The sequence below is a fragment of the Prorops nasuta genome, unplaced genomic scaffold (genome assembly GCF_024137725.1).
Source record: "Prorops nasuta isolate Cenicafe-Biocafe unplaced genomic scaffold, Cenicafe_Pnas_1.2 PNAS00002, whole genome shotgun sequence".
NCBI classification, from domain to species: Eukaryota; Metazoa; Arthropoda; class Insecta; order Hymenoptera; family Bethylidae; genus Prorops; species Prorops nasuta.
Window position 1 is genome coordinate 11,214,056 of NW_027116799.1, and position 13,918 is coordinate 11,227,973.

At 33.1% G+C, this 13,918-nt stretch overlaps 1 protein-coding gene across 1 annotated transcript; it reads right to left on the reverse strand.

Moving 5' to 3' along the window:
* Positions 1-11,155: 11,155 nt before the first annotated feature.
* On the reverse strand, positions 11,156-12,568 carry LOC136781077 (uncharacterized). Its single transcript, XM_066739780.1, has one exon. The coding sequence runs from the start codon at positions 12,566-12,568 to the stop codon at positions 11,156-11,158; it is 1,413 nt and encodes a 470-aa protein (XP_066595877.1).
* Positions 12,569-13,918: the final 1,350 nt, after the last annotated feature.

Here is a 13,918-nt window from a genome sequence, read left to right on the forward strand (position 1 = left end):
CTACTTGTAGCTAAAAAATAAGATGAACTCAGTATTATACACATAACTTTTAAGGAGCTTTATCTATCCAAGTATTATGAGAACATATCTCACAGAAGAGAGGCCCAATTTAAATAGTATCATTCAAGTGCTCATTTTCCAAATTTAATAAGACAATGATTTAACAATCATCCCAATATTTATAAAATTAATTACAAATCAGCATAATCATCTTATCTGTGTGTATTTAAAAATAATAATAAAATTATTGTTATATGTTATAGATTAAAAGAAAATAGTGCAAAGGAGGCATATAAATATCATAAAAGGTATTATGTGGAAGGATGTGACGGATCAATAAGAAATTTGCAGAGGCTCTATGCAATTTGTCTTACATTGAATAATAAATATCATTGAAGCAAATAGTTATGACTTGCATATTTCAAATAGTTGCAATTTAATTAGTTTAAAAGATTGATTCTACGAGAATAAGTAATTACTATGTATGTACAGAATTTGGATAAGGTGTAAAGAAAAAGAATATTTTAATTGAACTATATAGCTTTAATTTATTGTGTAATAGGAATCAAAACATTATTATATATAATTATTAATTTATAATACAATTTCTTTGTGTATATACACCAAACACTTACACAATTCACTATTTAAATATTACATCACAATTATTGAAATGACTGGTCCACATAGAAATGCTTGTTAGAGATCGGAGTGTAGGTGGGAGCGGTCTGGGGCTCTCAGGCCGTCTCGCTCCTGCTCACACTCTGTCTCTCTTGCTCCTACCTCCAATCAAGGCCGATAGGTGGCCCACAGCGTAGAGCTCTCTCTCGCTGTTACTATTTGGGTCTCTTGTACATATTAATACCCAAGAGTTCTGGAACATTTGCGGCTCAATTTAAACGGTCTAGACTCTAGACTCTGTCTTTTCTGTCATTCTTCGCAGCAGCTTAGCCATTCCTCCCTTCCTGCGACGCCACTAAGTCTCTTAGTACGCATTTCTGCTCCATCGTCGATTTCTTGGGCTCCAAGAAATCGTCTTCCTTTCTCTCTATCTTCGTTGCCTGGGAGTCTCAGGTACGGGGAATCCTGTCCGGGGACCTGGGGACCACAGGGTTGGGATTTCGTAGTTGTAACTTTGGGTGGATTATCAATTTGCGGCTCAGCCTCCTTTGGAGCACTTTTCATTCTTTTGTATTTTTTTTGCAATCAAATAAACTAATTTTTACCAGATTTCCTGGGCGTTGTTTTTGTCACCCTAGAGCCTTCCTTCCTAGACCTCCTTGCGGATATCGCCCAATCAACTTTCAAACAATGCTTTATAAATTAGTCCTTTTTTATTTATTGGTCAATATATATTTCTTTTCTGTAATTTAAGCTCATCAGAAACAGCATTTAACCTGTAACAGAAATAAAAAAACCACAAAATATATTCTCTTAATAATTTACAATTACTTCAACATTTCCTATTAACTAATACTCATCTGACATTTTTTGTTCATATGTTTATTAAAATCCTTTTTTTTCCTCTTATTTGTTTTTTAAAAATATTTATTCTTCTGTATTTCTTCAAAATACAGGTTAATTTAGGTTTTGACAGCTCTTTTGACGTCAAAGGGATAGCCGATTTCAAATTTGACGGTGTCCACTAGAATTCCCTAGATAACCCCTTGCCTCTCTTATTCCCACTGCCCCTCGCATGTCGCAAGATTATTGAGCAATAGTACGACGCTTTATTGCAGACATATGAATTTTTGCAGCTTTAGTTAGTTAAACAATGCTCCGACGGCAAAATGGATTATTCTGTTCCTAAGCAGCCGATCGATGTGTGTCTAGTCTCGTTGGAATCGTGCCGACTAACGCCATCCGATTTCAGGATAAAAAATCACCCAATTTTTGTATGCAAAATCGAATAGTAGAGCTCAAGCCGAGTAAAACGAGACGTCGCATGCCTCTCTATGACGCTTTATTGCAGACATATGAATTTTTGCAGCTTTAATTAGTTAAACAATGTCCAGATTGAAAAATGGGTTACTCTGCTTTTAAACAGCCGATCGATGTGTGCCTAGTCTCGTTGGAATCGTCCCGACTAGCGCCATCCGATTTCAGGATAAAAAATCACCCAATTTTTTTATGAAAAATCGAATAGTAGAGCTCAAGCCGAGTAAAACGAAAGGTCGCACGCCTCTCTACGACGCTTTATTGCAGACATATGAATTTTTGCAATTTTAGTTAATTGATAAAATTGATTAGTTCACTAAATGTGATAGCACTAATTATTTCATGTAACTCGATTAGCTGAAGCAGTAAGTATTTATTAGAAACGCTCCAACAATGGAAATAAAAAAAGACGTAAAATCTATTTGAATAGCAGCAGTTACCAACACAGCATGACAATAACCGCATCGATCATAGAAAACTATTGGATGCATGCAAGTTAAAAATACTAAAGGGAGCGTATATAGTGAGTAAATGAAAAGCTTTGTTTCTGAATGCGCGCGTTTATGAATAGAAGAAAAACAAAACCTGGAGCGAGTATAAGGCATCTCTTTTCCTGTAAGAGAGCTAAAATAAATCGGAGGGGATAATAGAACTGTGGCCGCCATGACAGCTATTCATAAATATAGTTAAAAATAAATGTTTAAGTATATGATGTTATTTTGTATTTATTTCTTTCCCATCAATTCTTCGGGTCTCTCTATTTTCAGTTATTATTTTGTTAAGGTATAGAGGTTATTGGGATAAAACTGCACTATTCATATAAGTATTATTTACTTATTATACGTAATAGAATAACATAACATAAAATCCTTTGTAGTTTACTTTTAATTATAGATATCAATTTCTAAACTATTGGAGATTCTGTACATCTAAAGATGCATGACAACAAAGAGGAACATTACAAACTCAGACTGTTATCATTATTTACTGAATATTCTACCTCTTAAAATGAAAGAAGCAGCTAACGTCAAAACAATAAAGCAGTCATCCAATTATATGATATTAATATGATTGAGTAAACTATAACACAAAATCTTAAGAATTAACGGTAAATGTTTTAAAGAGAATTAATAAGTTGAATATTGTCAAAAACTGCTAAAGCAGCTGACTACAACCAACATAGGTACTCTGTATCAAGCCAGTAAGAGACTAAAAGTATTTGAGCATCTGAAATCTTAATGTAGGTGATGGTAACTAAAACAAATTAAATTTATTTATAATTGTATAAGGAATTGCTTGGTCCATTTTACACAACCACAACAGTTCCCAGCACCGCATATTAATTATAATAGTACGTTGAAAGAATATGTTTTGAAATCATGTTACAAACAACTAAATATAATTACACAAAATTTTTAATATCGGTCCTTCTTGTTAATCTTATATATCTGTATTCAGTTTCTCTTTTAATTTTCTTCATTAGCTAAACCGAATTCGAAATATTAATGAGAATACCTAAACATATAGAAAATCATATAGCTGCAAAGGGATGGAAAAAGTATCTATAAAAGTTTTTTATTATTTTAAAAAGGTAGGTATGAAAATTATAGTTTAGAAAACATATATTTAGGTTCCCGTCCCATTCTGTTCAACTAATTATAAATAGACAGATATATATTTTTACCTTAGGTAAATTATAAACTTTCAATATAACTTGCATCCATCAAAGCAAATAGAAATATTTATGAATACATTACTAACAATTCCTTTGAGAAATAGAGATTTCATACAAAATGAACAAAAGAAAACAAATGTAATTTTAGTTTATAATACTATCGAACAACTGAATTATTGAAAAAGTATAGAATATTTACTACCAATAAAATACTTCTTCATAATTTCTATTCTTTAGTCTATTTTCCTTTCATTCTTCAAATAAAAAAACTATAAACATTTCGAAATATGCAATTTTTGCAAAGAAAACTGAGTCACAACATCGTTGTTTGGTCTTTTGGAACAACATTGAATTAAGTTTCTCAAAATAAGATGTGTACATCATAGTATCATAGAAAACAACATAGTATTCTGTTGAAGAAATGAAGAGGACTCATATAAACCTATTAAATTTAAATAACATAAATAAAACCCGAAAAAAATTTAGCATAATTTTAGCAATTTGCTAAAGATGTAAGCAGCAAAATATTCATTGATTATGGCTTCTTAATTTTCCCAGAAATTAAGTTATGTAGCCATGTTTTAATCTGAAGTGAGGATCTACTTTTCAATTGAGGCATTTTATCTTGTAAGTCCAGTATTTTTCTTAATGTTGGTAAACGAGATTCGGAGATTTCTTTATGAAAAGCTTCCCGTACTATTTTCTTCTCGGTATCTGTCCAGCGTTTCCGTTTAGTTTGTCCATATGGTGATGCTACAAAAAGATTTAAACATATATAGGCATATGCAACATTTCCTAAAAGTCAAAACCCCTTCAATAACTCAATAAAGAAGCATATAAAAAAAATGTTTCATACAAAAGTTATATCATTTAAAAGATCTGTTTACAGATAACGATAGCTTGACCTTGAAATAGATAACAAAAGTGAATTATAGGCCACCATTGTTTTTTTAAATGGGATTGCATACTTTCTTTGGGATATTTATGTAGCTTGTTTTCAGAGCTTTCTAAAATACGATAAAAATGCATTATTTCCTGTAGTAGTTCAATAGATATTTTGAGTTGAAATTGCATATAGGCAAACGGTTGAACGGAGAATGCAAGGCGATATCGCTAACTACTTTAGGTAAACTCATAATACATACAATCTCAATTCGAAATATTTAGTGAATAACTACATGAAATGATGAATTCATATAATGTTTTAGAAAGTGCTGGAAATAAGCTATAAGAATAAATAAAAGAAAGTATAGTATTACATTTTAGAAGGAGGTAATGGCGACCTTGCGTTCACGTTTGTGGTGTAATTCGAGGCTCAATTGTTGACGTCAGTGAATCGAATTTTTTAATACTAACGCATCTGTATGAAATATTTTTGTTAAAAACGCTCGATTTCTGAGTTTTTTTTTAAAGTCCAGACTATAAGAATCCTCTCTGCATAATAATTAATTTCTGCATTGTCGATATTTAATAACAAAAAAAAACTTACTACTACGCTTTCTTTTTTTTCTGCAGCTGGAATTTTTGGTGTATCTAATGCATCACTATCGTTCTCGCTTTCCAAATCATTAGAATTTCGAGAGATGTTCCTCGTTTTAGATGTAGGTACCACATTTTCTTCATCTTCAGCATCATTATAGATTGCAACATTTAATAAACGTGCAAATCGAGGAATATCAATTTCTGGTACCGATTGGCGATAATGTGATCGATGAATCGCTTTATCATGTCCCATGAAAGTAGCTAAAGATGCCACTTCGTTTTCACTCAAGTTAAACCTGATGCATAACGTAGCTAAATGTTTTCTTAATTTAGTGCCTCTGAAAGTCAAGGGTTTACTAGCACCACACTTCTCGGAATATTCCCTCAGCAACCTACACCCTCGAAGAAACGCATGACGATGTTTGTCCGTACCATATATACCAAATAAATAGGAGTTTGATTCTTTCACTTTTGCGCGTGATCTGTAGTCTAATAATAGATCTATACAAAAACGTATTTTTTTACTCAATAAGACAGGTACATTACGTCCCAATTTTCCACGAATATCAAACGTGACAAATTTTTCCACAGCCTGAAAATTTACAAAAAATATGTTTGTAACTAGTAAATGGAAAGTATTGATTTAATAAATAATATACTTGTTTTTCTAATGGCGTCATAGAGTCGTATACTTCTGGGTTTGTCTCACGGCTTACACTTTTTACGCACTTATAATCTTCAATTAGAATTTTTTCAGTTTCACCAGTCCGCCTTCTATTAAAAATTAGTATCGAGACTAATGTTACTTTTAACAGCTCTGTCCAAGATTTTATTGTAAATGACTCTTTCAAATTAGTAACTAAAATATTCTGTTCTTTCTCTATAAAATTATATAGTTTTGCAATATCATTTATGGATGGTAAATCAACCTACTGTCATCGCTTATTCTGCGTAACAGTCTTGTTAATAGGCGTACTATAATCTTGGTCTAACAATTTTAAAAGCTTCGTAACATTCTCACCACCCATGTTGCAATATTTCTTCATCAGCTCTATATATAGATGATTTCCAACTTTTTTTAATAAAGATCCTGTATGAGTTGCTACCGACCATGTAACGAATTGATTTGTTTTATGGTTAAAACGAGCAACCTCGTGCATTCTAAAAAAACAAACATTGCATAGTAGAAACTTATATATAGAAATAAAATTTGTCACGTTAACATTATATTTTCTAACAGCTATCGAGAATCAGCCTAGCAATTTTACATCTGCTGGGATCATGTGATAATAACTCAGGTTACTGAATTTGTGGCATAGTCTATTTTCACGAAAAAATTATTAATTTATAATATCGAATGCAACTTATAACATCGTCCTCTTTGATAACAGGAATATTTACATTTTGTATCCATTTCTAAAGAAAATGTATTTATTCATGCTTCAACTTTTCTGCCACAAACTTTTACCTCTTTAACTACTATTTTATCAGAACAGACCGAGAAATGACATCACAATTTTTTCTTCGTATAACAAACGTAATAGCTACAAAAAGTAATGAAATCAGACACGACTTCAAATTCTTCACCTTTAATGGTCTGCTACGTATTATTATTTCTCCATGCTATGCCGTTTACCTATATTACGAAGGAGATTGCCTTTTTTTTGCAAAACGTATATATTATTCGTCTTCTTTGGATAAAGTATATACAATACATAAATATTATTTGTTAATAAATGTGATTGATATAATTATTCAACTTTGCTGGAAGTACCAACCATTCTGTATCTGTCGTGAAAAGAAAATTTGAGATCTATAATAATTTTCATAATACCATTTCTTATCATTTACAGAAATTATTTACCTTTTAAAGAAAATCAAATCATTTTACTTTCTATTCATTTGTATGACCTCTATTTTAACCTTTAATAGCTAATAGAATAATATCTTTTAGTGCCATATATCTTATATGAAGATGATGTAATTTCATATATTTAAGTTATGCTTGTTCAAGTTTTTTGGTTAGCTAGAAATTTAGTGGTTTGTTGTATTCATTTAATTTCGGAATAAAATTTATATAACATGAGCAAGCAGAGCAGTAATATATTTTCTATACAAATCAATTTATTAATAATTTGTTAAGTATCCATTAATGTTACTTAAATAAAACAGGTATATGAAATTCATAAGTTATAAAGAACTTTGGTTTCAAAAGAAAATAAATGCAAAAAGAATAGGCAAAGGTTGCCTAAGATTATTACATAAACAGTCAATTTGAAACATTCAGATGCTCCGATAACTTTCTAAGAGTATAATCTAGTTAAACAAAACTAAATCCTTATTACATTACCAGCAAGTCGACGCAAATTTATTAACAATTTAAATATATAGAAGTTACTATGAAATTAATATATTGTTTAATAATTATTTAATTAGTGCTTAGAATATTGAAAGACAGCTTATATCTTGTAATTACATCTTTAATCTTGCTCGCACTTTAAATCTTTCTAGTGTTTCAGTTATATATATAGTCTTTGATATGAGTAGCCCACTTATTTCATTCGATTAATGATGTAGTAATAAAAAAATAGAGAGATAATGTACAGAGAAAAAGATATAGGTGAAATAAGAATTTCTTTAAATATTTCAAATTTCGTTGATATGTAAAGATCATTTACCTGGTATACGGAGGTTGGATGCAGCATGCTAAAGTTAAAATGTATGGTGTTTGCAATTAATGTTGAAAATCGTGCACAAATGTAACCAAATAGGACAACGACATGATTTTTATTCGCGTGGATCTCCGTCCTGAGGAACAAAAAACCATGCACGTTGCATCCTTAGACTATTTTCGACTATGAGGCCTGCATTACCAGATACGTGGATCTCCGTCCTGGGAAATGGTAAATGCCAAGCATCTTATTCGAGTTTCAATAGAAAGGAGGTTACTATCAATTACATAACATTTCAACGTTGCGCATAAGATAATGTCTAATAAAAAGTATTAGGTCGTTTTTAAATACGGTAGCTTACGTGAAGGGTATGATTAATTGCGCAGTTATTCCATATTAAATATTCCACCATTTTAGCTACTGCTACATTCGTCCTGGTTGAAGTCCGAGAAGAAAGAGGACGCAGGAAACTTATGATGTCGCAGCTACTAAATTGCTATTGTTGCCCTCTGTTGAGTGTGTATGGAACTAACGACGTTGTATCCAAAGTGCTTAGAATAATCCCTTAGAAATAAAAATTGAGCCACAGAATACAAAAAACTTAAGCGAACTGGAGCATTTAGATAAAATGGATTAATTACAGTAAAGCCACTGTCGTAATTCTTTATTACGATTGGTCAATTTTCATCTTATTGTTAAAATCTTGTGTAAGTTTCGCTGTATCTATGGCAATTAAGCTTTGTTTCCACGAACCGCGTAACCGACCGCAGATCCAGTTACGATAAATATTCCACCAATTGGACTATTACTTTTCCGTTAATACCGTTTATTGATTCGGTATTAGTGGATTCTTGTTTTAACTTTTCTGACAAGATTTTTTACCCATCTCACTACCTTTATCAGAACAGACCGAGAAATAATGACCCAAATTATACTTTTTGGGTGAAAGATAGAACAGCTAGGAAAAGTAATGAAATGGACAAAAAATGCTAAACGATGAATTCATACTTTTCCCCTTTAATGCTCTACGATAAACAATTTCTACAGTGTTAGACTGTTTATATCTATTGCTAAGGAAATTGTCTTTTTTGCAAAGCGTATCTCTTATTCCTCTTTTTGGAAAAAAAGATACAATTGATGATTATTATTTGCTAATAAATATCAATTAGAGCATTTTAAAATTTTACTGGAAATTTCAACAATTCTGTTTCTGGTGCGAAAAGAATATTTGAGATATATAACAATTTTTGTAAGACTACTAGTGATTATTTATAGAAATAATTTACCTTTCGAAGGAAAGCAACAAAGTTTATCTCAGCAGACATAGCAATTGCACAAATGAAACTATGACAAACAGGCAATCTTAGTATTTGGAACGGGAAGAATATATGTTATAAATTCTTCTAATGAGAAGAGAACAGCTAAACTATAAGAGCAGATAGTTGATAGTTATTTTCTCATATTCACCAGTTTTTTCATGATTCCGTTATATAAATTTATTAAACAGAAATAAACAGTGTGTTTATAAGTTGCAGTATGCACATTATTATTTATGTATGATTCATACAGAAAAAAAGTTATAAATCATCTGGGTTTTAGCAGAATATTACAGCATTATCAGAAAAATTTGAAACTTTGAAAAGTATCACAGGTGGCCATTGAACTCTTATATAATTTATCTATTAATTATCAAAGTTAAATCAACCAAATTGCGAAGAAGAACAAATATTCTTAAAAAGCGACTTACATCTACACCTGGCAACCTTTATAAAAGATAACTGTATAATTATTCAACTGTTTGACACTGAATTTCATGGATGCTTGCATTCTTTTATCTATAAAGATTTTGCATTTAGTGAGACTTACTGACAATTCATCTCTGGTTGCGAAAAGGTTACAAACAGCACGTGAATCTATAGGTTTAGTTTTCTTTTTGACTAGCATATTAATAATTGTGATCGATTTGACATCAGTCAATGATAGACTATGCAATAAAATATTAATAGTAGGAAAGTAACTAATTTTCAAAACAGATAATGCTTTAAAATTACTTAAGTCTAATGAGAAGCCTACTACGCGTGCAAAGTTTAGCCCTGCAATATTTTGTAACGCGCGGAAAGGATTCCGGGTTAGAAAATACCAAAAATTACACAAAAAGAATCCGGGGACACAATCTTTATTTCCCACTATAAAATCTCGGGGGGAGAGGCCTCCCGCGATGTCCTGGCACACTTATTATACGCGCACAATGATTTCATTAACCACTAAACTAAAAGGAAAACTGGGGAAAACTTAGGGAAAGCAACAGACTAGAAGGCGGCAGGGGAAAAGCAAAAGGGAGAAGAAAATAGGGCAGGGAAAATCCTCCGTGGCTCCGACGGCGATGTCCAACGATCCCCCGACGTCCGCCACGAGAACTCCACAGAAAACTTTGCTAAATCGAAGGCTGGGGCCCGCAATATTGAAATACGCCGAATTTCAATATTCGCGGCGACGACCCAGCTCTCTGTTCTAAACCACGTACTGATGCTCCAAGAGTAGAACAAGGTGTAGTCCAATTTGACGGATATTCCTTCGTTCTCCCAATTATTCCCCTCATTCCGGGGTGTCATGGTTCTGATCGGGATCCAGGGACCAATCATTAATTATGTATGGATCCGCGATCCATATTTCTCGCCGTTCCGGCTAATCACCCATATACGGGGCATGATAGCCGGCTGGCTAGCTCCTGCGCGAGAATCCTGCGTGATCGTCCTTAGCAGCAGACGACACTATGGCTTCGTGGTTCGGCAGCGGGGCGATGCGGTGCGGGGTCGGCGACGATGGGTCGGTAGTGGCGCGGGTAGGGGAGAACGCAGGTAGGCGTGCGAGGCGTCAGCGCGGTAAGGAGAGGGGACGGGACTCGCTGCTAGGCGCTCGCGGCGCGAAGCGCGATAAAGGGAAGGATAGAGCGACGCGTAAACATACGCGGACGGGACAATGGGTGCGAGGGATATAGACTTATGTGGATCGGGTATGGGCAAAAAAGGATAGAGGGACAACAGTTTTCAAGCTCTTGTTGGAGCAGGGGAATCGGTCTTATAAGCTACTAATAAAATTTACCATTGGGAATATAATATGTAATTCTAAATAAACTACAACCTAGAAACATTCGCTCAATCCTCAATCATACCATTTCCTAAAAACATTTACTCTCCTTCCGTGGATGGCAATTACAATATCCCTAAGCGGGTAACTACATTACCATCACACGGAAGGTTCATCTATACTCACTTACTCACTCACCAGCATACTCAAGGGGACGGGAGGCACTAAGGGGGAGACCTGAGAAGAACTAAAAAATGTGTACATTTCTGTAACGTGATTCCACCACGTTACAATTTATTATTCATAGGTTAGATAATTTGAACAATATTTGTGATATATGTTCTGTAAAAAAATCATTATTATCCAAAGAAATTTCAGTTATTTGATCTGAGTTATTCCAGGTGATATGTGGTATTAAAGAGACGCGGAAAACTTTGTTAATCGAGTAACCGAATCTAAAGATTTGAAGGACATTTTTGCCTGACATTGCAGCCTCACTAACTTGAACTGTATGTCCGATTTTACTCTGACTATCTATAAAAACAAGCTTTTTCAAGCTTTGATTTGATGAAACGAAATCACATAATTTATGTATAGGTACCTCGTTACAGCCAATTATTTTTAAAGAAACTAAATGTGTGAAGCAGTCATTTTTCAAAAATCTGAGAGATAATTGATCATTGTCTCGTAAAGTTAGGGACACTAAGTTTTTCATCTTAAGTTTTTCATCACAGCCACCTGGTGTGCGACTGAGAACAAGCTTGTGAGTTTCAAATGACTCGGAGAGTATCTCGATTGTTCGGGCTGACAATAATATACCTGATACATCTATACGCTTCATTTTCAATTTAGGAACTAAATTCAATGCACGCCTAGCACACGCTAATAAGAATTTGTTAACAAATGGTGCCTCGATTCTGCCACAACCCTGTTTAAAAGTTATACTCCGAAATTTGAATTTGCTAGCATCCGACAACAAAATATTCAAGGCATTAGCGCATTTATATCCGTCGCAACTCGTATCGAAGGGAATTTCTGAATGAATGAGTCTAGAGTCTTCGTGACACGCAGAATAAAAGTCAAAAAAATCATTTGAACTCAAATACTTGCACAAGATGAAAACTGGTTCACTATTGTTCAGAAAACGAGCTAAATGATTAGGAAGATCATTGAAAACAAGTTTGGAGAACCGAATGGGTTGCAATGTACTTTGATTTATAAATTGGTCGGGTCTAACTCTAATAATTGACTTTCTGCCTTTAGAATCAGTAAATGTGAGCTCTTTTTGGCAGGCTTTAATTTGTATTGTGCACGACGAGGCAAAGGTTTTACACTCAACAACCGCTACAGAGCCTGTTTTTGTTGCTTTCACGCTAATTAAGTCAAAATCCGTGCAACCTTGTTTCGAAAGGCATTCAAATAAAGCCACCTTATTTACTCGATATAAAATATCGAGTAAAAAAAGTCTGCGCACTGGGATATTATTCACGAAGAACTGTGGTACTTGAATCTGTTGTAGGACTGGCTGGCTGGATGAGTTATGACTTCTACTCATTTGTAAATGTGATTCCCTGTATGCCTGTCTCTTCTTAATGAAATCTTGAAAGGATTCAAGTGCAATATCCGCAATGAAACAATCTGCTTTCACTTGATCGCTCGTTGATGCTTCCTTATAATTGGCCAGCTGCTCCCTAATTTCTACTGCTTGCTCCATTCCTATTTTAAATTTAAAAACGACTTTAAAAATAGGCTCGACTTTAATTGAATTAAATCCTACTGCAAATGATGTGTTTAGCTACTTTACTACAGGAGAATTAACTGTATAGATCTTGTGCGACTACCACATTACAAAATATTGGGAGCAAATTTAGCATGTAAATTATCACATAAAACTAATTATGCATAAATTGATTGAACACTACATTGTATTCCTATGAAATTTCTCATGTTGAATTTTCTATTACATCGAGAGCAATTAAATTTCATAATACCATTCAATATAATCTCTTCCTAAAGAGGTTTCTAAAGTCAGTTACAATTGAATTTAAATAACTGCATTGCTAAGATGAAGAAAATAATATTGATAACGCCAAAATGAATCTAAATAAAATAGTACTATTCTGTATTTACTATGTGCTTATTCAGTGGACCACACCGTAAGGCAGATATATATAATGGGAGTATAGGAAAAACCTCAAACCTGCAGCATACATAATTAAAAAAAATCTTAGTACAGTAATGCATAATTGTTGTTGGTGGAAATTAGGAATTACTAGAGACATGCAAAACAGCAGAGAGAAGTGTAAAAAGTACATCGTCTGTTAAAACTCACAGATTCGTAGTATTTTACTATTTAGTCGCGACTGATGTTTGAAAATGTGGGCATTTCGACCAATTAAAATGAAGAAACAGTCCTTCATTATAATAATCATTCCACTCTTACTTAACGCTTGGGTAAAGATATAAATACGGCAATAATTTTATGATCGATAGACGACATTACATTCTTCGCTTTCTTTTTTAGGACTGTCTATTATTTTTTATTTAATAAAAACCTATTATGTTTTAATTTGATCAAATTTCTATAGCTTTGCTAAAACCAAACACTCTTAAATGCAACATTCGTAGATGTAATTTTACCAGAGACTTGCATACGTCCAACAAGTGAAAAACTGACTAAAAAAATACGTTCCAGCTATTAACTATAATTACGCGAATTAAATTTCAGAAAAACAATGACATTCCTCATTAATACTACTGACTGATTTTGTAACTACGATTGAATATGGATTAACGTGTCAATCTGTTCAACATTACGCTTTGATTGCTAAAACGAAAGATAAATCCAATTTTAGAATCTCTTTACCTGATCTTAATTACAACATATTGTTTTCATTCTTCATAAGCAGTGCAGCATAACATTTAAACTAATTACATATTATATTAAGGTGCATATGACTTTTTGATATTAATAAATATTTTTTACATGTGAAATGTGTTTAATACTAGTAGAGGAGCTATGCGGTTCCGATGACAGGGAGTGGGGGAAGCTGTTTTGTGGTGT

Bases quoted from the DNA above. Each gene is read 5' to 3' on its own strand.
- LOC136781077 (XM_066739780.1), bottom strand. From the start codon at position 12,568: ATGGAGCAAGCAGTAGAAATTAGGGAGCAGCTGGCCAATTATAAGGAA.